The 26519-nt window shown below is 44.4% G+C and overlaps 1 protein-coding gene across 2 annotated transcripts in view; it reads left to right on the top strand.

Annotated features, from left to right (window-relative positions):
* Nucleotides 1-26519, top strand: part of MCTP2 (multiple C2 and transmembrane domain containing 2) — an 864328-nt gene that overhangs the window by 809342 nt on the left and 28467 nt on the right. For both annotated transcript variants that reach the window (XM_086958087.1, XM_086958088.1), the window contains one exon: nucleotides 15417-15514. In XM_086958087.1, coding sequence (XP_086814213.1) covers nucleotides 15417-15514 — 98 coding nt within the window. The remainder of the gene's footprint in view (nucleotides 1-15416; nucleotides 15515-26519) is intronic.

Here is a 26519-nt window from a genome sequence, read left to right as displayed (position 1 = left end):
TTGCTCGGTGGGAGTCCATCGGCATTACATTTCTAGGAGACGTGTGGAAGAGCAACCACATGTCCTCCATTCAGTGTGCTTACTCCCTGTCTGGAACGCAGTTCCATAAATATTTGCAACTGCATCACACACTGGGGGTCTATGTCCTCCCTGTCCTCCGCAAAGGCGCAATATCTAAGATTTGTCGCTCACTGATCATCAATGCCTTGGACACACTGTCGGCCCTTAGAGCCCACTGAGAAGGGTGTCTTGGACCTATAGAGGACACAGATTGGCAGGATGCACTGATGGCCCCCCAGGCTCTCACTATCTCATCTCTGCTTTAGTTAGTATAAACATACTGTCTTCAGACTTCATACCTCTTATCAAAGAGGCTCCATAAAGCTGGGCTTCACACCAGTCCTGCATGCTTTCAATGCCCCCAAATCCTAGCTCATTTCTTTCACATGACATGGTCCTGTCCTAGAACATTGGGATATTGAGCATCGGTGATTGCCTTATTGTATGATGTTTTGAACCTGGAGATAGAGCTCTCCCCATTATTGATCCTGCTGGAAGTACCTGAGAGTGCATGCATGGGCTTGAATAGGTACTTTGATTCATTGCATTGGCTGGGCTAATTTTCAAAATGTATTCAAATGCTATACTTTTGCAAGTGTACAAGAAGTGTACTGGCAATCAAGTGGCTGGGCAATAAACTCAATTATTGAATTTAAACCTTTGTAGTTTCAACTTTTGTTTTTTAGTAAGGTGTTAATGTGGTTGTATAGACATTGTCCCTATTTGTTCGGATCGTAAGCTGCATGGCCTCAGTTAGGCATTGTGTTAGGCAGGGGGTGCATCATGGCCCCCTTTTTATTCAGCCTGCATATTAATAAACTTGAACAAACTCTGGTAGATGGGGGAGTATATTGCCCAAAAGTAAAAAGTTGGTCCTTACCCGTCCTGCGGACAACGCCATGCTCATGGATAAAACAGCCAGGGGCTCGCAAGCCCTTTTTATCTTATTTGTGAGTTTTATGAAAGAAGTGGACCTCAGTACTAATGTTAGAAACTCCCACGTGATGGTAGTTGGCCCAAGGAATACAAAATCTAGAATCTTTAAGATAGGTACACAGGCAATCACGAGGGTGAACATTTTTTCCATATCTGGAACTCTTGTTTGACGCCGACTTATGATGGAATCCCTTATTATCTAACAATCACTCAAATCTTGTCCAGAGTAATGTAACTATTTGAAAGTTTGCTTCTAGACTAGGCAAGAAATCAATCAGCACAAGAATATCAGTTTATACTGCCACCAGGAGGCGCGTTTGCAGAGTGGTTTCAACGCAACTCCAAAGTATTGCACTCCACTCTATGCTATTCCACTCTAGGCCACTCCACTGTACACCACTGCACCATGCGCCACTCTAATGTATAGTATTCCACTGTGTGCCACTGCACTCTATGCCACTGCACCCTATGCCAATCCACTCTATGCCACTCCAGTCTATGCTAGTCCCCTCTACGCTTTACCACTGTGTCGGACCTGTCAGCCTTAGGGTGGTCTTCCCATACATTTATGCCCTTGTGCCTCCCCTTTTTATTGTACCTTTTTGTTGGACTTAGGACTCTGGGCGCCTCACCACTGCTAAACAGTGCTGAGGTGCAGGTGCTCTCCCCTAAAGCATTGCGACACTGGCATACGTGCCACAGGCCCCTGCTACCGCAGTTAGGCCTAACCCTCCATAGGTTACCATTGGGGACCTCCCTTATGGGATAATTTCTGACTGGGACCTAAAAAGTATGTCATGTTTGGTCTTGTTGGAACCAGGGCGGGGAATCCTTTCCAATGATATATGGGCACTACTACTTTAGAAATCCCACTTTTAGAAAGTGGACATTTTCCTGCCTACACTCAGTATGGACACTGCAGACTCCCCCCTTCCATCTACACACTGATAGCTGCCTGTGTTGGGAGGTGGGAGTGGTGATTCACACCTTCTCCCCTTGAATGGGCTGTGACAGGCTGCCCACTGTAGCCTTAACTGCCCTGTCTTTTGTCACTGTGATAGCCAAGTCAGGGAACATCCCAGAACTCCCTCGATTCTTCCAGAAGCCCCTGCCTCCAGCCCCTTCCAGAGACTTCTGCCACCTTCTAGTAACTAGACTGTAGGGTATATAAGGGAGGATCCTGGCCTCACATCTTTGTTACACTGCTGGACTACGAGGAATCTCTGCTGGAGTGAGGATTGCTGCACCAGGAGGATTGCCACTTATGTTGAGGCTGACTGCCCAAAGGAACTGCTGCCCCTGCTTGCTGAGCTGCCCTACTACCTGCTGATCCTGCCCTGCTAGGGAGAACTGGAAATAACACTAAGACATCTCCAGAGTATCTCCAATAAGAAGACTGACGGGTTTCCTGGTTTCTGGGGCCCAAAAGAACACTCTAAACTATCAGGACAGTGTGTGCATGCTGGGTGTACACAACTACACCTAGCCCCACTCCTGCCCTTGCTATGGGAACAGGACTAACCCAAAGGCTCAGCTACCTCACGGAGCATGTGGGGTCTGCACTGCAGCCACCCGGGACAGGCTTGCGCTGAGAAGAGATGCGCAAGGACTGAAGTGCTGTTGCAAAGGAGGACGGTGTGCCGTATTCACATCACCCTGTGGCGCTGAGCGTGAGTGTCTTCACTCCCTTGGAACATCGGGAACATTGTGCCCATCACTGCTGCGTGCCCATGGTGGCAAACTCCATTGAAGAGCTCCTGAAGTCACTGCCACAGCCTGGGCGAAAAAGCACACCAGGACCACTTTTAAGACTCCCCCCAAAATCCCTGTCACAGCCCGGGAGTCTTGAGAAGCCTGTGCACAGCCCCTCTGACATCAGAGAGGGGCCGCACTGGGATTAGTGATGAGTGTGGAGCGTTGCCTGGCAACGGGGGCTCGTACCAGCGCGAAGGCGGTGCTGAGACCGGAAAGGGCTTCCCTGCTCCTTGGCTCCCCGAACTCAATTGGGACCGAAAGCCCCAGGGCTAAGAGGAACTCCAGGACGGTGCCCACTTCGCCTGGATCCCAGGTAACCCCTTAACATGTGCCCTGAGGCCCTGCCTGCCAAGTTGCCGGGTGGATTATGGGCTGGTGACCACAGTACTTGAATTGCAGGACTTGAGTCCGTGTGGGCGGTATCGGAAACACCAGAGTCACTTCTATGACCGCAGAACTCTCTTCTTCTTCCTCTTCCCCAGTGTCAATCACGGCCCGCACCCCACTGTAGGGGCACAGCGGTACTCGAAAGTTTACTAACTCGATCAGGAGATTGAGGGACATATTCCACCCACATTTTTACACAACGGGGTTCTGTACTTAGTTAAAGAGATCCCTAACTGGTAACGTGCAGCAGGGCGTGTGGGCAACATGGAACTTTCAGCTGGCAGCACAGTCTGGGCCCAATACGTGCAATCTAGACCCAGACCAGTAGCGTGAGAGGCCCTGCACACTAGGGACATGCCTACATTGAGAGACCTCAGTACTATAAGCCCACAATTCATTCTCCCACGGGACTCTCACCACCACCTCAGATTGAACTGGCAATTTCAGGAGTAGCGTCCCCTTAAGACTACTGGAATTAATGACTGTTTTCCTTACAACAAACCTGACAATTAAGAACTCATGATTCCTGTGTAATGTTTTTTTTATGGTTGACCTTACCTGAAATATAGATAAATATATTTTTATGATTCATTGGTGTAGTGTCCTTTTGTGAGTGTTGTTACTGTGTCACTGTTGGGGTGTGTTGCACAAATACTTTACACATTGCCTCTTAAGTTACGCCTTCCTGCTCTGCGCCAAGATACCCCGTCGGAAGCGGTGGTCCCTACTTGGACTAGGGTGCATACCCCTGCCAACTAGAGATCCCGGTTCTAACATTGGTGATCAAGCGGTGGGATTAGGACTTGTGTTTGTGTAACACCACACAGTGACTCAGTGAAACTGCAACCCTACACCTGACTCCACTGAAACCTTTTTGTCTACCCTCTCCAATTGGCATTTTTATTTTTTAAATTCTCTCTGACAGGACTTTGAAAAAGAGCAGCCAATTTGCCAAGTCCCATTGGTTTTCTCCACAAGCGTCCTACCTAGCAAGATGGAACTTGAGCTGACCAACCTGGAAGCTTACACGGTGGTGCAGCTCAAAGAATTCTGCGAGGAGAAAAGGGTGCCCTTCAAGAGAAACGCCAAGAAGGCAGAGCTGCAGAAAGCATTGAGAGCATGGGTAACTGCCTACCCAGAAGGAGAAGGGGACCAGCAGGGATCAGAGCACGACACCGCAGGAGATCTTGACCTACTGCACTTGGTGGAAAATGTTAGGTACAAGGGTACCTTCCAGGGCAGGCAGTAGTGTGTCAGTAAGGACCCTGTCCTCAAAGGAATTGGAGGACAGGAGAGACAGTTTAAATTGGAGCTTGTCAAGTTGGAAAGGGAGCGTGAGAAAGAAAGGTGGGCCAGGGAGGAGAGGAAACTTGCCCATGAGCTCAGACTGAAGGAGCTGGAAATTCGAGCCCTACAAGTAGGGACCAACAGCAACAAGAATGATGGCAGCATACCTACTTACTGAAGCTTCACGTGAGTCCAAGGTCTTTATGCCTAAAGATGTGATGGCCACTTTTACGGTGTGGGATAATATTGACAAGTGGTTAGCAGCCTATGAGGTGTCCCTAAGCCCATGGGGTCCCAGAGAGTTACTAGGGAGTGGTTCTTACAAGTACATACCTCCAGGAGTTAGGGACACACTCCTTTACCTAGAAAAGAAAGACCAGACCAACTATTCTGTCATGAAAGCAGCATTGCTCAAAAGGTTCGGTCTTACACCTGAGAGGTATAGGCAGAGGTTTAGGAATAGCCACAAACTTCCCACACAGAACTGGGTAGATTTCCTGGACTATGCCAGTAAAGCTTTGGAGTGCTGGGTGCGGGGCAGAATTGTGCATGACTATGAAGGGTTGTATCACTTGTTCTTAAGAGAGCACCTTCTAGAGAAAAGTTTTCCAGAGCTGCGCCAACACCTGGTTGACTGCAAGTTGACATCCTAGGAAGCTTGCGGAGGAGGAAGGCACCTGGGTCAGTACCAGGGTGTCCAACAAGTGATCTGGGGGACTCCCAAAGGGGTGGTCAGGGATCCCACCAGAAGAAAGAGGGGGAGATAAAAAAAGTTCTCCAAACGCCCCCAAAACAATTCACAAGGGAAAGGGTCTGGGTCCCTGCCCCAATCTGGCCACCAAAAGCCCACTTATTCTGACAGCAGCCCAGAATTGTCCGGTGCAATGAGTGTGGTGAGATTGGACACTACAAGGGGGATACCAAGTGTTGCAAGAAAACACCACCTCCCACTGGAGGTAAAAACCCCGGGGTGGCTAGTGTAGCGCTTGGGGAGGAGGTGTCCCTAGATAATGGGAGTGAGGGGGCAGGGTTTGTCCTAGTGTCCCTGGGAGACAGTGAGATGGTTCCTAAGGTCCATGTGCCCTCAAATGCTACCAAGTATAGGCAGTGGGTCACCATCAATGGTCAGGGGGTGGAGGCCCTGAGGGACACAGGTGCCAGCATGACTATGTCACCAGAGCAAATAATTCCCGATGCATTCCACCCAGCTGTGGTAGCTGACAACAAGGATGGTCACTATCCTGTAGCACAGGATCCATTTGAGTGGGGAGGGGTTTCAGGTCGGCTAAGAGTTGCTGTGAACCCTGACTTCTCCAAAGAGTTCATTGTCCAAACGGACGTCTCAGAGCATGGCATAGGGGTGGTTCTTTTGTAACTCAATGAGGAGGGCCTGGACCATCTCCAGGATTTTATCTCCAGGAGGTTACTCCCCCGGGAACAGCTGTGGAGTGCTATAGAGACAGAAGCCTTTGCGGTTGTCTGGGCTGTGAAGGAGCTGAAGCCATACCTGTTTGGCTCCCACTTCCTGATTCAAACTGGCCACCGGCCCCTCAGATGGCTTATGCAAATGAGGGGTGAAAATCCCAAATGGTTGAGATGGTCTTTTCTCTACTGGGGATGGACTTAAGGGTGGAACACAGACCACACCAATGCAGACGGTCTCTCTAGGTTTTTCGCCTTAGTGATGAGAACTCCCTAGAGGTTGGGTAGTTCTCCCCACTTTCAGCTGGGGGGGACACGTGTTGGACCTGTCAGCCTTAGGGTGGTCTTCCCCCACATTTTTTCCCTTGTACCTACCATTTTTATCATACCTTTTTGTTGGACGTAGGACTCTGGGCACCTCACCACTTCGAAACAGAGCTCAGGTGCAGGTGCTCGCCCCTAAAGCATTGTGACACTGGCATACCTTTAAATAATAACAATTCCTAGGCAACTTAACTCCTGTCTGGAATCAGGTTTCACGCATTCAGGTTGAAAGACAGAAACTCAGTGTACTAACAAAACACAGTTAAAAATGTCATTTTATTTTTTTCCATATATGTATATATCTTGATTTTAAAACGAACATTAAAACACCAGTTACCAAACCAAACACAGTTTGATCATAGATAAAAGTCAATTGTTTCATCAATCTTCATAAAACATAGGACAACAAATAATAAAGTAATACAAGGGTCACTAAATCTGGGTAGATATGGATGACAATCTCTGTGTGTTTCGGCGTATCCCCCACCTTCTTCAGGAGAAACACTTGAATTTCTGTATATGTAAAAAACAATAAGCATACCATATAACATGCCATAGTACATATACTACAGTACACTGAGTCTATCACATATAAGGCATAGTGCACAGTACAAACCTTTAGGGGTGTTCCAAAAAGCAATAACGTTTTACATTTAAAAAGATTAACTGTGAAATAATACATGTAGGCGGTGCAAAAAATAACAAAAAAGGCCGCAAACGGAATAAAGAACCAAGGTAAGACCCCAATAGGGTACAAGAATGTATCTGTGGTGCACAGATAAGAGAAAGTGAACAGAAAGAGATAAAGAATCAGCATGTGCAATGTGATAAGAAATATGAGAAAAGAGTGTAAACCAAAGTGAGAATCTGTGTATTTTTTTTAAAAGATACAATGCTTACCAAAGGAGGTAAAATGTAAGAGCCTCCAGGAAGTGAGCAACTGGTGCTAGAGAGCTTGATGTATCTATAACTGAACACAGACCGGAATACAAGAGAAGTCCTTTAGTGCTTATATTAAATAAGACATAAGAAGGAGGCAACTACTAAAAGAGATAGATATTTACCTGTCATTAACTTGGGAGTGCCCAATCGAGATGTACGACTGGGTCAGGAAAAACAGCAAACCTCTGTGGTGAGGAATCCTAAAGAGCATATATGTATAGAACCTGTTATGATCCATCATCAATATAGCTAATATATAAATAGATACCGGATTTTATAAATGTATAATTCACCAAAGGAAATAAAACAATTAGAAAAATATATACAAGTTCAACTCCTACTATGCAACACATGTATACACAATAGATAAGTCTATTGATGTGATTTACCTGGGTCTAAAATGAATGATCTAGATCCCAAGTCCAATGAAATAATTGCAAGAATGCAGAATGTATACAGTCCATCAGGGGTGCCTAAGGATTAAATCTGAAACAATGCATACAGTTTTTACTGAATACATGCCACAGGCCTCTGCTACGGGAACATTGGGGACCCCCCACTAATGGTATAATTTCTGACTGGGACCTAATAAGAATGTCATGTTTGGTCTTGTTGGAACCGGGGCGGGGAATCCTTTCCAATTATATATGGGGTTTGGGCCCTACTACTTTAGAAATCCCACTTTTAGAAAGTGGACATTTTCCTGCCTACACTCAGTCTGGACACTGCAGACTCCCCCCTTCTATCTACACACTGATAGCTGCCTGGGTTGGGAGGTGGGAGTGGTGATTCACACCTTCTCTCTTTGAATGGGCTGTGACTGGCTGCCCACTGTAGCCTTAACTGCCCTGTCTTTAGTCACTGTGATAGCAAGGTCAGGGAAGGCAGGGAACATCCCAGAACTCCCTGGACTCTTCCAGAAGCCCCTGCCCCAAGCCCCTTCCAGAGACTTCTGCTACCTTCTAGTAACTAGACTGTAGGGTATATAAGGGAGGGTCCTGGCCTCACATCTTTGTTACACTGCTGGACTACGAGGAATCTCTGCTGGAGTGAGGACTGCTGCACCAGGAGGATTTCCACTTGTGTGGAGGCTGACTGCTCCCAGGAAATGCTGCCCCTGCTTGCTGAGCTGCCCTACTGCCTGCTGATCCTGTCCTGCTAGGGAGAACTGGATATAACACCAAGACATCTCCGGAGTGTCTCGAATAAGAAGATTGACGGGTTTCCTGGTTTCTGGGGCCCAAAAGAACACTCTAAACCAGCGGTCTTCAATCTGTGGGGCGCGACCCCCAGGGGGGTCGTGGAGTCCTGGGAAGGGGGTCGCAGATTCTGCAGAGTGCAGTTCCTGGCATTGGGCGGAGGGGGCTCACGGCGGAGGCCTAATTCACACAGAGGTGTCTAAAACATCAACGCCTCATTAACAAGTAAAAGGTCTTTTAAAGACCTGTCAAGTACTTGGGTGTGACTGTGTGTGTGTCCCTGAAGCTGTTACAGCCGGAATCACATACACGAGCTGGGGGGAGCTGGGGAGTGGGGGGGGCTGGGGGAGTGGCTGTAGTGTAGCCCTTTGAGTTCAATGGATGTTGCGCACCTGGAGCTGTGGGTCCCGAGACACGTCCCCCGCCCACAGCAGGGAGGCACAGAGATGCCCTCCCATGAGTGGGAAAGAAGAAGGAAGACAATGCAGAAAGATACTGATCCTCCCCCCCCCCCCCCCCCCTAGGATGGATGGATGTGTGAAAAGGTGGGTGGATGAATGATGGATGTATGGATGGAAGGATGAAAGGGTGGATGGATGAAGGATAGATTGGTGAAGGATAGATGTATGGATGGAAGAATGAAAGGGTGGACAGATGAAGGATGGATGAATGAAATGGTGGATGGATGAATATGGGTGGATGGATGTGTGAAAAGGTGGGGGATGAATGATGGGTAGATGGATGGATGAAAGGGTGGGTGGATGGATGGATGAAAGGGTGGATAGGTGAAGGATGGATGTATGGATGGGAGGACGAAAGGGTGGGTGGTTGAAGGATGGGAAGATGAAAGGGTGGATGGATGGATGAATGGATAAAAGTTTGCATGGATGAATGATGGATGGATGTGTGAAAAGGTGGGTGGATAAATGATGGGTGGATGGAAGGAAGGGTGGATGGGTAAAGGATGGATGTATGGATGGATGGAAGGATGAAAGGGTGGATGGATCAAGGATGTATGTATGGATGGAAGGATGAAAGGGTGGATGGATGGATGTGTGAAAGTGTGGGTGGATGAATGATGGAGGGATGTGATGAGGTCTAACAGGCGCATTTATGGTTGTCAAAAGTTGATGATGAAGAGTACCAGTTTCTAGAAACTTTTGTCGGAAGGGGGTCCTTACGCCTAAAAAGGTTTTACTAGGGGGTCTCGGCATCAAAAATTTGAAGACCTCTGCTCTAAACTATCAGGACGGTGTGTGCATGCTGGGTGTACACAACTACACTTAGCCCCACTCCTGCCCTTGCTGTGGGAACAGGACTAGCCCAAAGGCTCACCTACATTACGGAGCATGTGGGGTCTGAACCCCATGTATGTTGAAGGGGCGCTCTGTGCCTGGGAAATCGCTGCAGCCGCCCGGGGACAGGCTTACGCTGAGAAGCGCTGCGCAAGGACTGAAGCACTGTTGCAAAGGAGGACTGTATGCCTTATTCACATCACCCCGTGGCGCTGAGCGTGAGTGTCTGCACTACCTGGGAACATCAGGCACATCACTGCCTCTGGCCAGAGCCGCCAAACTCAATTTAAGAGCTCGTCAAGCACACCAGGACCGCTTTTAAGACCCCAACGAAATCACAGTAACGGCCTGGGAGTCTCGGGAAGCCTGTGCAGAGCCCACCTGAGTCAGAGAGGGGCCGCGCTGGGATTGGTGACTGGGGTGGAGCGTTGCCCGGCAATGGGGGCTCGTCCCAGCCCGAGGTCAAGCTGAGACCGGAAAGGGCTTTCCCGCTCCTCGGCTGCCGAGCCAATCAGAACCGAAAGCCCCAGGGTGGAGAGGAACTCCAGGATGGTGCCTGCTTCGCTTGGATCCCAGGTAACCCCTTAACGCATGCGCTGTGGCCCTGCCTGCCGTGCCACCGGGAGGGGTACGGGCTGGGGACCACAGTACTTGAATTTCAGAACTTGAGTCCGTGTGGGCGGTAGCAGGAAGACCAGGGGCACGTCTTTGACTGCGGAAATCTCTTCCTTTTCCCCAGTGTCAATCACGGCTGGCACCCCCCTGTAGGGGCACTGTGGTACTCGGAAATACACTAACTTGATCAGGAAGTTGAGGGACATAATCCCCCCACATTTCTGCACAATGGGGTTCTGCCTTCAGTTAAGGAGATCCCTAACTGGTAACGTGCAGCGGGGTGCGTGGGGGACACAGAACTTTCTGCTGGCAGCACAGTCGGGGCCCAATACGTGCAATCTAGACCCAGACCAGCAGCGTGAGAGGCCCTGCACACTAGGGACACGCCCACATTTAGAGTCCTCAGTAATCTAAGCCCACAATTCATTGTCCTATGGGACTCTCACCACCACCTCAGATTGAACTGGCAATTTCAGGACTAGCGTTCCCTTAAAAGACTACCAGAATTGATGACTGTTTTCCTTATAACAAACCTGACAATTAAGAACTCCTGATTCCTGTGGAATGTTTTTTTTTATTGTTGACCTTACCTGAAATATAGATAAAGATATTTTTATTTTTATGATTCATTGGTGTAGTGTCCTTTTGTGAGTGTTGTTACTGTGTCACTGTTGGGGTTGTGCTGCACAACTACTTTACACATTGCCTCTTAAGTTACGCCTTCCTGCTCTGCGCCAAGCTACCCTGTCGGAAGCGGTGGTCCCTACTTTGACTAGGGTGCATACCCCAGCCAACTAGAGACACTGGTTCTAACACACAGTATAGACTTCACTCTCACGACTCCTCTCTACATGGTTCCACTGTACGCCACTCCACACTATTCCACTCTGTTACTACATTCTGCGCCACTACACTCTAGGAGGCTCCCCTTTACGACACTCCACTATACGCTATTCCATTTAATGCAACTCCACTCTATGCCACTACAATCTATGCTTTTGTACTGTATACCACGGCACTGTACCTCACTCCACTCTGCTCCACTGTACACCATTTCACTCTGCACTGCTTCACTGTACGCTACTGCACTCAACTACACTGCACTCACTGCCACTCCACTGTATGCTATCCTACTTTATGCCACTCCACTCTACACCACTCCTCTCTATGCTATTCCACTCTATGCCACCCCACTTTACCACACTTCATGGCACAATACTCTACAATATGCCATTGCAGTCTACACCACTCCAATGTATGCTGTTCCACTGTAGGCCACTCCACTGAACCCCATTTCACTTTACTCCATTATACTATACTCTACCATAGTATGCCTTATGACACTCATCCACTCTGCTGTGCCGCAGTCTGCTTTGATGAGAGGTGTTACCTCGAAACCGGTCCGGTCCTCGGATGCTTGATTCCGGTCTGGGAAAGATATGGCTGTTGTAGTTCGGACTGGACTGTTCCCATGGGGCACAGGGTCAGAGCTGATTTGCATAAAGCCATTATCTGACCCAGGGTGGTGTGGAGTGCAAAAAACGATGGATTTAGGCCCAGATCCTTGTACTGGGGTGAATGTAAGACATTGATCTACATTCTGTCCATCAAATTGTTTTTTGTAATTTTCTCCCCATGCAGTCCGCTTAATGGCACTACAATCGATGACAGTAAACTCGATGATTTCATTTTTTTTTAATTAAAAATTAAAAATTCTGGGGAAAAACTAAAAGTTAAACCTGTTATACTTAGGAAAGTTTAGGTATTCTTTCTATACAAACCAAACTTAAAATACACAAACATGGAGAAATTCTTCAGTGGTATTTGTACCTTACATTTATAATTTATCCACCATCTTTAAATTCATATAACTTCATTTATTCTTTAGCAACAAACAAAAGTTAAAGTACATACAAAATTTAACTTCTGAAATTATTTTCATACCTTTATTTTAAAATGTATGCAACACCTTCAAATTATTAGAACTCCTGCACCTCCCTTTACAGTTTATTTAAGTCGGTAGCCACACTACATTAACTATGACTCTCCACTCTACCATGCTTTGTGTTCTCACAAAAAATGTGTTTGAGATGTCATAATTATTATTTTACATGGTATAAATTTCCCAGTGACAGTTGCCACTAAGTAGTTATACTTAGGACCAAGTTTCCATAGGAAAGGCATTTTCTGTTTTCCTAATAACGTTGGCGTCATTTGATGAAGCCTTATGAGCCTTTCCCAAAAAATGTACTCCCACCTCAGCTCCTTTCTTGAAAGTTTCAGGGTGATGCATAAAGCGGGTGGCGGAGAAAAGGGGATAGTCCCAAAACACGTTTGTCCCATTCATTTTTCCATAGGAAAATTTGACACAGCTACAGCTCAAACTGCTGAACGGAATTACACCAAATTTTGCAGAAAGCAAAATCTTGGTACAAAAAGCTTGTTTTAGTGATCTGTATAAATCTGTTCTGTATTTAGTGAGATATTAAGCATCCAAGTCTTTGTATATTTCACACCATTGAGGATCCACATCAGATCTACAATGGACCCATGAATCTATGCTTCCTTTCTCATTCTGTGCATACCTGGAATGATCTTCAAATAGCTCACAGTCTCCACTAGACACACAGTCACTTAAGCCCTCATCCCCAGCCGCGTGGACTATGACAACACCCTCTATGCAGGAATTTCCACAGACTCATCCTCAGCCATCCAAGGCATACCCACACCACCCCTCCCCTGAAGAAACTCCACTGGATCCTCATCCACAGGAGTTGTAGAGACCAGCATCCATAAACCACTGCCTGAGTTTCCTCCATCCCTCCAGACTCCTGTGCTCTGCCCACCTCTCCCTTGCTCATAACCCGCATCTGCTGAAGCAGCAGTGGAGGACGTTCCCTCTCCTACCTCACTGCAAAGATCTAGACCAGCCTATATATATATATATATATATATATATATATATAATCTCAAAAAAAACCCTTTCAGGCATAGAGTGACGCATAAATTATGCAAAAAAGGAGAGAACTCTGGGCAGTTCTCAAGTTTTGGTGGAAAGCAGCTCCTGTTAGAGCACTCTCAACACCAGCGACACTCTAAATCTGCTCGCCTCAAATGTCTGTTTTTATATCAAAGTTTTTAAGCATAGGATTAGCACAGTGCTATCCACGCCGAGATAGAAATGGACAAAGTCTTTTGCCATTTATACAGCAAAGTCTTTAAGCATAGGACTAGTACAGTGCTGTCCTTGCCGAGCTGTAAAATAACAAAAGCCATTTATCACTCCAGGCACAATATTACAGCTTTGAATTGGTAAAATACCAACTCAAGCCAACCTGAAATGAGTAAAAACAACCCCTGACACAGTGTTTCGCTCTAATTTGAGCTCTTCAGAGAGGTATAGCTTTGTCCAGACACAAGGGAGCACCCAGTATTAAGTCAAAACAAAACCCTTTCAGGCATAGAGTGACGCATACATTATGCAAAAAAGAAGGAGAGAACTCTGGGTAGTTCTCAAGTTTTGGTGGAAAGCAGCTCCTGTTAGAGCACTCTCAACACCAGCGACACTCTAAATCTGCTCACCCTGGAATGATAAATGGCTTTTGTTATTTTACAGCTCGGCAAGGACAGCACTGTACTAGTCCTATGCTTAAAGACTTTGCTGTATAAATAGCAAAAGACTTTGTCCATTTCTATCTCGGCGTGGATAGCACTGTGCTAATCCTATGCTTAAAAACTTTGATAGAAAAACAGACATTTGAGGTGAGCAGATTTAGAGTGTCGCTGGAGTTGAGAGTGCTCTAACAGGAGCTGCTTTCCACCAAAACTTGAGAACTACCCAGAGTTCTCTCCTTATTTTTTTGCATATATATATATATATATTTTTTTTTTTATTGAAGTGAGGTTCTTGTTATGTGAAAATGTCAGTTAAAACATAACATTTTAAATAATAAACACTGAAATTCACCATTTACAGTTTACTATGAACAGTATTGTCATCAGTGATGTCATTTCATATGTCGTATTGATGTGCTAGAATATGTCATGAGTGATATAATATGTGAGGTCATAAGCAGTGCATGGCAAGGGTGTGAGTTATGACTCCTTACCACGTTGTGCATTCTATCACTCTCCTGGCATTCTTTGTCTCGCCTTACCCCTCAAAATAGAAGATGCTCCATCTAATGGATCCCAAAAGATCTTTAAGTTTCTACATTGATTGTACAATGGACCATTGGGTGGTTGACCAGCTTTTTGTGGAGCTCTCTATGCAGAAAGTGACTCTGTCGAGGTAGATAATCCTCTGCATTACCATATGCTATGCATTGGCCAAAAAAACAGGCTTCAGTAAGTCTGAGAGCCCATTTCCACTCACTTTGCACGCAGAGTTCCTGTCCTTGACACCTATTAGGCTGTGCCGTGGGCATCTATACACATGTTTACAAAGCATTACTGCCTGGAAAACCAAGCCAGAAGAGCATTTTGCCTATACAGCCCTTCATGATTTTCTGGCCTAAGCCCACTTCCTAGATGAGCCACCTTTCTGAGGTATTGCTTTTGAAATCTATTCTTTCGGCGAAGAATGTACCCTACGCAGACCCACATGGTGCACAGGAACACTGTCATGAAAAGTTTCAAGATGTAGTCCTGTACTTAGGGAACAATCTAAGGGTAAGGAATATGAGGTTTGATGGCGTATTCACCAAAAAGAGCATTACCAAAGGAAAGTTTCTTGTTCTTCATGGTCTCAAGCATGTTACTTTTACAACTAAAAGTGGAATTAAAATGCCTGACATTTAAAACAAGTTGATTGGTTATACAATTTGATTGTTGAATATAGAGTTTTAATTTACTGCTAGACAGCATACTGTCAGATCAAAATATATATGTTTCTTAAATTTGTTGTGTAAGTTTGTTAAAATTTGTCCTTCACTGGGTCCTATAGAAAACCCAGTATGTGCATATGCAAGCGTATCTCACCAAAATATAACTTGCGTGATATGTGGATCCCTTTGGAAAGGACACAGAAAATTTAGTGTGAGGGTACCACTGAAATGTAGATGTTTATGTACCATGAATTAAATGGTAACCATTTGAAATAGTCCTCCAAATATATCAAACTTAAAACTGTCATGTGTAATATGTGTGTACGTCTATACATGAGTATTTCATAAACATTGTTGTTGCTTTTCAGGGATCAACAAATTTACCAAGAAGCTCAGAAATCCCGACTCTATTGACAATAACGAGTTATTAGATTTTCTCTCCAGAGTTCCATCTGATGTTCAAAAGGCAAGTAATTCTCCGGTATGGTGACAGACACATTTTACAGCCATAAAGCCTGGCACGTTAACACTTGAAATCTTAAAAAATAATATTACATTTAGGAAAGACTTTTGGTTTTGTCACATGTTTGTTGTTCTTTTGTCCCACAAGAATGGATACTAAATATGAGTCTACTTTAAAAATAACAAAGTTCATTACCTACTTTTAATGTCTTCCATGTGTACAATATTCCTCGGCCTCGTGACATATTAAAGCATAACAAAAACACCAACTATACAGTAGTTGCTGAACAGCAGTTTATAGGTCGGGCGTGTTCATTTATTGCTTAGTATTCTTTAAAAAGCAGTTGGTGAATAGAAAATGAGCGTTTTCTATTGGACCCATTATGTTATTGTTGGGGTTTCCTCAGCCTTGAAAGTCAAGAGCTTGTGTTTGATATTGTTAGTGTCAATGAAATGTTTGTGATCGAAGAAGCTACATCAGGGTTCAATAACACGGTATTGGATCCCTTAAAAGATGGGCGTTTTTCTCTGGTATTGTCTCCTGAGCAATCTTTAAAGAACCTTTTTTGTCAGAATAATTCATTGATCATGTCTCAATGGGTTTTGCTCATTGCAGCATCACTTTAGGGTATATCAACAGTGTGAAAATAATTCAAAGCCTCAGAGACTAGCTTAAGGCAAAATAGTGCATTTAAAAAAATGTATTACAGAGTTTTTCAAAAGGCATCTTTTCTCGTAGTGGATATCGTGCAAAAGGAATATAGCACTCATCATTGAGTTCTTCCTTCATCACTCCTAGAAGTGGTTACTGGGCAATATATTTTTCCTTTGAGGAGTTAATTGATGTATTACCCCAAAATATAAAATCATAAAAATACACACACATTTGTCTGGGAGATAGGCTCACACATATACAAAAGCAGACATCAAGCTGAAGGTAGCTTAATTTTTCGTGAGGAATATTTTTTAAAAATCCACTCACGTGGGCTTGTTCAGAATACTTGTATACTGACCATGAAGTTGTGGAAATTGTACCTGTGGAACATTAAGCTCATGTATGAAGGAACGTTTTGTGCATATTTGAATATTGACAAGAAATGTGATTGCTGCAAAGGAAAAACATAAATGTATTTTGTTCTTCTTAATGTTATTTAAGATAGAGCTGGCCTCGGCGAGGTAGTCCTCAAGTGGTTTTCCTCCTTTCTACACAACCGCACGCAAATAATAAAAATCAAGAACTTCACCTCCGAAACCCAGCTAGTCAACAAGGGTGTCCCCCAAGGCTCAGTACTTTCTCCTCAGCTATTTAACATTTAAATGGAACCGCTCGCCAAGCTACTCAGGAAAGCCAACATCCGCTTCCACCTCTAAGCGGATGACACGCAGATTTATCTGGAAACCTCCTCTCTTAATGACATCCACTGACTAAATGACATCCTTATTGATGTCCAAGAATGGCTGACAAATAATCACTTGAAACTCAAACCCGACAAGACTGAGACACTCCTAATCTCGAACAAAGAAGACAACTCTCAAATCACCGAGTGGCTAAAGTCAATCGATGCGCTTGAAGGGAATCTCACGCTAGCTGACTCCGTAAAATCTCTTGGCTTCACCCTAGACCCCAAACGTACCTTGACAAATCACATAAAGAATTCGGTGAAAAGTGCATTCTTTAACCTCAGACTTTTGAACAAAATCAAACCGTACAATCCCAACAAGGACCTCAAATTAGCCACGCAAACTCTAGTACTATCAAGACTGGACTATGGGAACTCAATCCTAACAGGCATCCCTAAAGCACACCTGGTACCACTAAAAACAACACTACATGCGGCAGCAAGAATGATCACCGGCTTCAAAAAATCTGACCACATCTCCCCGGCACTCAAAGAACTCAAGTGGCTCCCAGTTGAAATGCGTAGCACCTTCAGAACGGCCTGCCTAACCCACAAAGCCCTCCACACCGGCAAACCGGAATACCTGGCAAACAAGCTCAAAAAAGCAGGTCAAGCCAGAAATCTGAGAAGCTCTAACTCCCTTCTGCTCATTCTACCTAAAACCAGAAAGAAGAAAACTGCGGACTGCTCTTTCACAGGAAACGCCCCCAAAATATGGAACTCCATCCCCCCGCACATCAGAACCATACCGTCCTATGTGGAATTCAAGAGACAACTTAAATCCCTGTTCCTTATCCGCTCCCTTGGCTGCAGTTAATTCGGATGAGCAATCATCCCCAGAACTATGTGGCGACGCTGAATCCTGTTACCAACTCCTTCTATATTGTCATTCGTTGACTGCTATCACTTCTTATATGTCATGTTGTTCATTTGTCAGTCTCTAACTGTAAAGCGCTCTGTTACCTTCGGGTCTTGCCAGCACTATAGAAAACTTCTAAATAAATAAATAATAAATACATTTCTAGGAAAATGCCTTCCGTCAGATACATTTAGACATCCTGACGCAACTGCAAATACAACAGTATTTCTAAACATTTAAACCAGATCAAGAATGTTTATTTCTTGAAATAGCTGTCTTTCTCTGTTTGATCGAATAATGAATATATTTAACCACATTCCCCCAAAAAAGAGAGCTGAGGTGTGCCCTCCATATCCTGATGGCCCATCACCAGGCTGATGGGCCTTCCTGAGCTAGAGTGGTGAGAGGAGTTGGTACTGACACCTGAATAGGGCTGTGCCTGGCCTCCCACGATGCTGTCTCTTCCCCCTGTAGTATCTCTGAAGCTACAGCAGGATCTTGTGGACAACGAAGACTTTCCTTTGAAGGATGCCTACTTCAGAGGTCAAAAGGGGTATAAGATTTGGACCTATAACCCCACATCTTTAGAACACTTCTGGATTGGGGACTTTGTCAAGAAGAAGAGCTGTCAGAGGAGTATTGCCCCTTTGCTGTGTGTTGCTTTGCTGGGTTGGCCTGCAGTTACTGCTTCTGTCTGCGGGCAGTGAAAGAACTGTACTTTGCTTTTGAATCCTGCTTTTCCAAGCTTCTCCAAGGGCTTGTGTGTGCTTGCCTCCTGTTGGATGTCTCGGGCCATCATAGACCTGCAGCATCCCTGAATTCCACTGCTGGGTGTTCTGACCTGGCAACTGGTGCCAATTCCAGTTCTGGGCCCATGGAGGTTGTTCCTGCTCCAAAAGACTGCAAAATCTATGCATCGCACCTTCCAATGTCTGTTTTCCTGACGCAGCCCCGCCATGAGGGAGAAGTTTCCATGCACTGCTGACATGTGGCTGAAGAAATTGATGCAGTGCTTGTTCGCGTCCCGCAGAACTTCTGCAGCCTGAGTCCAGCTTACCGTGTTTCTGTCGTTAAAGACCACTCCATTGAGACTTACGCAGACCCTCCTGTGCGGCTGAAAGAATCGATGCATCACCAGTCCGCAGCTGAAAGAATTGACGCATCGCCTGTTTCCCACCGTAGTAATGAAGAATAAACTGCATTGAAGCACCTAAAAGCAGAAAGTGCCAACCGCAGTTCTCGTCGGGTTGACGTGTCAAAGACAAAAGGTCATGCCAATCGCAATGGAACATGGGTCGGATGCAGTCCCAGATTAGTCTTGCTGAAGTTTTACCTTCTCAAGTTTTGTGCCAAGAGTCCTCTTCACATTGGAGAGGGTCGCAGGGAGCAAGGAGGGTGTTGCAGGCAGTGGTCAGATCGTGCGAGGAACATGCCTGGCATTGTAGATGGATAGATTAAAACTTCGTGGTGGGGGGCCTCTGTGGGCGATCGATGCTTGCTGTGCAAAGAGATGGGCTGATGGTGGTTCGCCCTGAATTTCTGTGCGTGCGGCACGGTTCAGGTACAAACAGGCTCATTTACAGTTCATAAAGGGCCCAACAGCTTCATTTATTTGAGCGCCCCTGAACCACAAGTGTCCAGGACCTGAGAAGCACCACTTGGAGGCCAGGAACTGACTGAAGACTGGTCCAGGAGGTTTTGGGTTGCCTTTTATGTCCCTGAGGCCAGGTGGCCTGCAGGCTATCCATTTCAGTCTCTCTGGGGTCCGGAGAACAAAGATGAAATTGCAGGTCCAGTTCTTCCACAGGAAAGAGGCAGCAGTTCAACACAGTAGGGAAGCAGTTCCTTAAGAGCAGCAGTCCAGCAGAGTGACAACCCTTGTAGCAGCACTGCAGTCTCCTGGTAGAGTATCCACAGGACCAGAAGTTTACTGAAGCGCTGGTGTCTGAGGTCCTTCTTTTATACACAGTTATGCTTTTAAAGTTGGGAGAAGCTTCTAGAGGCATGCCTTTGAGGTGCACATAGGCCATACCATCCCTGCCCGGCTCATGACCAACTGCAGGGGGCATACAGCTCTTTGTGTGGAGGCAGGGCATAGCCTATTAAGTTGCAAGTGGAACTGCGGTAAGCTGTGCCCCCCATTCTGCCAGAAGATGGTCCATTCAGGCATACCTAATCCCACTATTGTGTGACTGTCGGGGGAATTGCAAAGTCTGTTAGTTGCACCCAGTTATGTGACCTAAGACAGGCTACAGGCCTCAGACCTCAAATGGCTAAAGCAAGAAAATGTCAACTTTCTAAAAGTGTCATTTTCAGAATTGCAATTTAAAACTAACTTCACCAAAAAAATAGGATTTTAAATTGTGATTGCAGAGGTACAGGTTATCTATTCCCATTTGGAATTTACACTATGTAATACTTCAACTCCAATGTTATCCTATGAGAGGGCTAGGCCTTGCAGTAGTGGAAAACGAATTTGAGTTTTTCACTACCAGGACATGCAAAATTTTAAAGTACATGTCCAATTTTTCAAATACATTTCTCCCTGATCTCCGGGCTGTCCAGGGGAAACACTATGGGTCACTTTAATTTATTAAAAAGGATGTTTTGAGCCTACCAAAGGGTTTATTTTGCCACGTCGACATGACAGTTTAAAATTTCACACACAGGCTCTGTAATGGCAGACCAGAGACATGTTTAAAGGTCTATGAACGTGAGTGGCACAATCAATGTTGCAGGCCTGCTAGCAACGTTTGATTTTCAGGCCCTGAGCACATGTGCTGCCAATTTAATAGGGACATGTAAGTAAATGAAATATACCAATTGGGTATAAGACAATTCTACCATGTTTTAAGGAGAGAGCACAAGCACTTTAGCACTGGTTAGCTGTGGTAAAGTACACAGAGTCCTATGGCCAAAAAAAAAGAATTCAGCAAAAAGTGGAGGGTAAAAGGTAAAAGGTTTGGGGTGACCCTGCAGAGAGGGCCATCTCCAACACATGCTCTAATCACATTATGTTTGCAGTGCTCACTTTTAGACCAAGTGTCTGCAACATATCCTAATGAAGAGTACTGCTCTAATCAAAAGAGATCAAAATGTTTACGGATTCCTCAAGCTCTGGTACCAGGCATCTTTCTTTGATTACTTCCAATGAGGTAAAAATACCACACAATTTGTCCTTAATCCAAATAGAGTTGCCAATCACTTGGTGAGCAGTGCAGTGTTCACAGTTCGAAGTGGGTTGATTACTGGTTTTAGCAGTTTAGGTCGAGCCTAGCAGCAGTGCACATGCATTACTCACTCTGCGAGACTGCTGTTGTAGAGTATGGGAGAGAAGCCGTGCCCACTCTTCTACCATATTTTTCATTGACTTGTGCAATTGTCTTTCGTGAATGCTGCCTTCAGATTCGTTAATAGGCTTGTTAGTCCCTCCTTAGTATGGCATTGTCTTCATTTGAACCCTCCCATTGTGACTGGCCCCTTTACTTCGGTTGTTCCATGGGACCTGTTATTTAGTCTGTAAGCACTATTTATGTTACTGAGTTTCTCTTACTGCCGTCCGGACATGCACTGCTTCAGCTGAAACCGCTTGTGTTTTTTCAATCAGCATGGCCGACCCATAACACCGGGGCCTGGTTTTAGTCACATTAACTTGGCATTATCTTGTGTCTATTTCAACACCCTCCTACCCCCTGGTAAATTGGATTTAGAAATGATTTGCGAATTAAGTCATGTGAATTCCAAGTAGCACATAATCCTGTGCTAATGTGCTGAAGCTGACAACAGCATATCTGTGTTACATGTCATCTGTACTGAAGCCACTTGATGGGTTGTTTTCAAAAGCCTGTTTTATTAACAACACCACCTATACCACCACCAATACCACCACCAATACGACTACGACCAGAACCACCACCAATACCATCACCAATAACCCCACCATGAATACCACCACCAATACCACCACTTCCACCACCACCAATACCACCACCACAAATACCACCACCACCACCTACCAGACCACCACCAATACTAACACCACCACCCATAACACCACTACCAATACCACCACCACCAATACCAATACCAATAATACCACCATCACCCATATCAAATTACGACTGCCAATAAGATCAATACCACCACCAATACCACCATCAAAATCGCCACCACCAATGCCACCACCAATACCACCACTAATACAACCACAACCAATACCACCACCAATACCACCAGCAATACCACCACCTCCAATACTGACACCAATACCACCATCAATACCATCAATACACCCCCACCTCCAATCCAATACCACCACCACCACCACCAATACCAACACCACCAATATCACCAATACCACCACCACCACCACCAATACCACCACCAGTACCACCATCACCACCAATACCACCACAACCAATACCACCACCTCAGCGACTCTTTCTCACTAGTAATAGCAGGATCACTCTACGAGGCTGGAGCTGCTGTCGAGACAATCCATCCCTTCCATGCCTGTCATAAAGCATAGCCGCCCTGCACCATGAGGTGAAGCCAGGGCCCTACTACAGCTGGAGTGTTTTTATTAGGCCAAATATAGCAATGACATTAAGCAGTGCCACACTGCACACTCAAATCACGGAGAGGGCAGGAAATAGCTACCCCCCGCTCTTCCTCCTGAGCCGCGACAGTGTAATCACAGAGCGAAAGGTGTTGAAGCGCTTTGTTAGTGTTTATACCTTAGATCATATGTAACTCTCACTTCACACATTCTGTCAGTGTAATTTTCTTTATAATTTACAACACTTACACATCTTCTTCAATGCACTCTTTTCACAACTTTGAAGACCTCGCAGGCCGGTCACTTCCTTTGATATTTACAATCTAACAAACGGTTGATAAGGCCTTCAATTGCAATGCAATGTGTCTCGCATTTGCGAGAGTTTAACCTATTAGTATTGTAAATGATAATGCCTTTTATTTATGTTTTAAAACCCGAAACATAAATAAAAGACATTGTCATTTACAATGCCAATAGCTCAGACTTGTGTGAATGCGAGACCTATTGCATTGCAAATGCTTGTTTTCTAATGCTGTTATGTGAGCGCTTTTGTTTTCATTAAACCAGACCAGTACGCACTCATCTTGCCAAAGCAGCAGTGGCACGAACGGGTGTGCTTCCTTGCAGTGCAGAGAAATTGCTTTAGCCAGACCCAGCGCTAAAGATATTCTTTCAATAAAATACATGGTGTTGCTCCTTGAGACCTGTGGAGAGGAACTGGAGCCGTAACACAATTAGCTTCTTTTAATCTGCATGTGTTTCACAAGATCAGTCGTACTGGTCTTTCTGAGGATTTTCACCTAGCTGACCTCCCTCTTGGATTTCCACACATTAGTGTTGACTCGTTGACAGAGATGTCTGTCTCCTGCAGCCCGTCTCAGTACCTAAAGTGTATACTTTAAACTGCTGTATGAGCTCAAAACACAACAGATAAATAACACCAAGAGACATGCACATATCTAAGGCTTAGAACGCAGTATGGTTACCTAGCAAATCCCATATTACGCAATTAAAATAAATGTTTCACTCCTTTTCATAAATTAGATACTGTTTTTCAGAGCCCTGCTAATGCCATATAGGGAGAAACAGTACATCTTTTGTCACCCCTGTCTGACTGCCTGGTAAAGGCCCACCCTCAAGAACTGACCTGAACAAATATCGCAACCTAATCATAGAAACCTCAACTTGGTCCTGTCATGCGTCTAACATAATTTTGGAACTACGCCTTTGTGCAAAACTTTGCTGTTCTCTTACCACACATCCTTTCTTCCTATTATGTCAGCCAGATATATCTTCACTCTTCAAACTCCCTACACGTCAGAACTGCTAAGGACTTTGTAGTGGGAAGGTAATGTTCAGTACTCACCTATTATCTCTGTGTTGTTCCAGATTTTCTCATAATTGGGGGCATTTTTTCACGTTTTCAAGTCTTTGTGCTTCCATTGCAGAAAGGGTGTCTGTCAGTCTTGATGAATCGTGTACTTTTCACTTCCATCCACTTTGATCTTGAATAGAATGTATTGCTCGGATCTTTGTTTTTCATGTTTATGTTTGATAGGACAACGTTTTGTGTAGCACCTTCTAAAATTAAGCGTTTCCTCTAGTCAGCAATCCAATGAGCTGGGTGTTCTGATCATTTAGGAGACAGTTGTTCGACCGGAGCTAAAGAAGAACTTGTTATGGTCTTCAGAAGTGGCCCCAAATATCTGTAAGACAACTTTCAATACCACCACCCCACATGGCCCTGTTAGCATTACTCACTTAAAGGATCCCCTCAGCATCATACTAGTCTCGGCCTAGAGATCATAAGCTTAGGTGTTTTCCTGGGTGACCTATTCTGCATTTCATTTATTTTATTATATTTCTTTTCCGGGTTGATTTGCCCCAATGGTTATTCATAGTTGGCAATCAGGATGCAGGAGAAAGATTCTGTTAATGCTGAATCTCCTGCTTCTGCTGGCCACTAAATCATCAGACCTTTGAATGCTCTGGATGTAAAGTGAGGGCCACACAGGGAATGGGGCATGCCCCTGTACCAGAGCAGTGCCTGGGTTTGCACAGATGTGCTGAACTGCTTTGAGAATTCTGGTTTCTCTGCAAGGAGGCAGACCTCCCATGTATTAGTTGACTCTTTATGATGTTTGTTGCATCTTTATCTCACCTTCCCAGTTTTTCTCTTTGTCTAATATGAAAACTATTTTAGAAATATAGCAGGAGCAGAATAGGAGGGACATGTAGGGAGCAGAAAGAGATAGTAGGGCAGATGCAGGAATGCACCTTAAAATATCCATGTTTGTTGTGCAGAACACAGAGCACTAACGCGTTTCTTACTGAACGATTTTTTTTCTTGGTCAATAAATGATTTTTCGCCATTGAACACATTAAAAGGTAGCGTAGAGAACTTTTTTATATGGTAGTTTAACAATATACATTTTTACACGACCCCCTCACTTTGCCCGCTTGTATTAAGGTACAGTCGAGGGGTATTTAGAATTGTGTGCGGTCTTTCATTCATCATTCCCTTTTAATGAGCAAGTGTCTGCAGTTGCAAACGCACAGCCTTAAACACGAAGGGCTTCTTTATTTGCGTCTTGTACAAATTTAAATGCGAATTTGGCCTTCCGAGTTTCCTCTCCTCCAGTGGCCCATTTTGATGGAAAAGCAACCAAATAAACCATCTGTAAGCATCCTCACCTTGGATAGCCAATCTGGAGCTCTCCTTTCGATAGAGTTCTCAGGAGAGACTTATCAAATAGCACGCCATCAAATTGGAACATAAAAAAACTATTATTCATGATAAGCTAACCAGAGTTAAGTATTCATTTCAGTCTGCAGAAAATTGAAAAATAATTTCACTGTATGTAGCAACGACACGTGCTGTGAAATTCTTACATAGGCAGAGTAATAATAAGGTACCTTCTATCTGATGTACATACAAAGATCTGATTTAAAGATGCTACATCAACTTCAACATTAGGTATGTGTGGATGCATGATGTATGGGTATTTTGTAAATTGCTATCCATTTTAAATACAAGAAAAAATGAGAATTGCTGAAGGATTTGGGAGTGAAAGGGATTAGTAAGATATTGAAAGGTCATTAAAAAATAATTTTGAAACATGAATTGAAGAAAATCATGAGGGTTACTTGGATGCATTTTAAATTGTTTTTCTACTAGAGAAAAATATGAAGATGTTTTATTGCTTTATTTGTGAATAAACATCTTTACTGGAGATTCTTGTCAGTGTTCTGCTACTATCCCACAAAAACACAAAACAAGACATAACAATAAGACAAAAGCTCTACTTTATAAATTACGTCATGTAGTTAATAACCTATGAGCTTAGTGTTATATAATCAAGAAATACAGGAAGTACATCACCCTCTTCTCTTATTTATGTATTTACTATGAATTTAAGAAAACTTGCCGGCTTGAACCTAATATTATGTCAGTCACACTAATTGAATATTCTTTTTGTGACAATTGGATTCATGGGCCAAATTCCATAACCCATTTCAGATATTCTTTTAAATATATTTTTATCACCACTTTATGACTCATCACTTTTTGATTTCTCTATTGAAGTAGCGCTTCATCTCGCCTGCTATTGGTGGAGCGTCTCTAGTTTTGAAGTTTTTTTTTTGTTATTCCTTTGACCATAGTGGTTTTAGACTAGTTGACATTTTTCCTCTGAGCTTGTGTTTTTGTGAGATTTTGAATCCTTGTCATACTATCGCTCTGGCCAGTCATCAAATATTGAATCAACATTCTTGAGATGGGGGTCCCTATCCCTAAATTACATAGTGGTGTAGATATTGGTGACTTATTTTATTTATTTATTTGTAGATTTACATACCGCATATGAGGATAGTCGTGACAATGATTAGAATACATGTTTCGTTTTTTGAACCAAGGTGGTTCCAGGAGCATGGATCCAGAAATTTATAGAGAACGGCTTCCCCTAGGAACACTTTCGCACCCTGAGATAGTTCTTTTCGGTGAAAGATCTTTCAGGTTCTAAAGTGCATGGTTTGGTTTGTTCATGATGCAGGGCATTGTAAATATGCATTGCTAGTCTGTGGAAGAAAATGTCACATTAATAAGCACTGGGGTGGTGTTATTGAAGCGTTCTACTTCTGGTCTGGTCTAGTCTAGCTGCATTGAATGGGGTTGGCTTCAGAGGAGCTAGAT

Source organism: Lissotriton vulgaris, chromosome 2_1 (genome assembly GCF_964263255.1).
Source record: "Lissotriton vulgaris chromosome 2_1, aLisVul1.2, whole genome shotgun sequence".
NCBI lineage: Eukaryota > Metazoa > Chordata > Amphibia > Caudata > Salamandridae > Lissotriton > Lissotriton vulgaris.
Note: the sequence above shows the minus strand (reverse complement) of the source record. Positions and strands in the feature narration are given on the sequence as shown.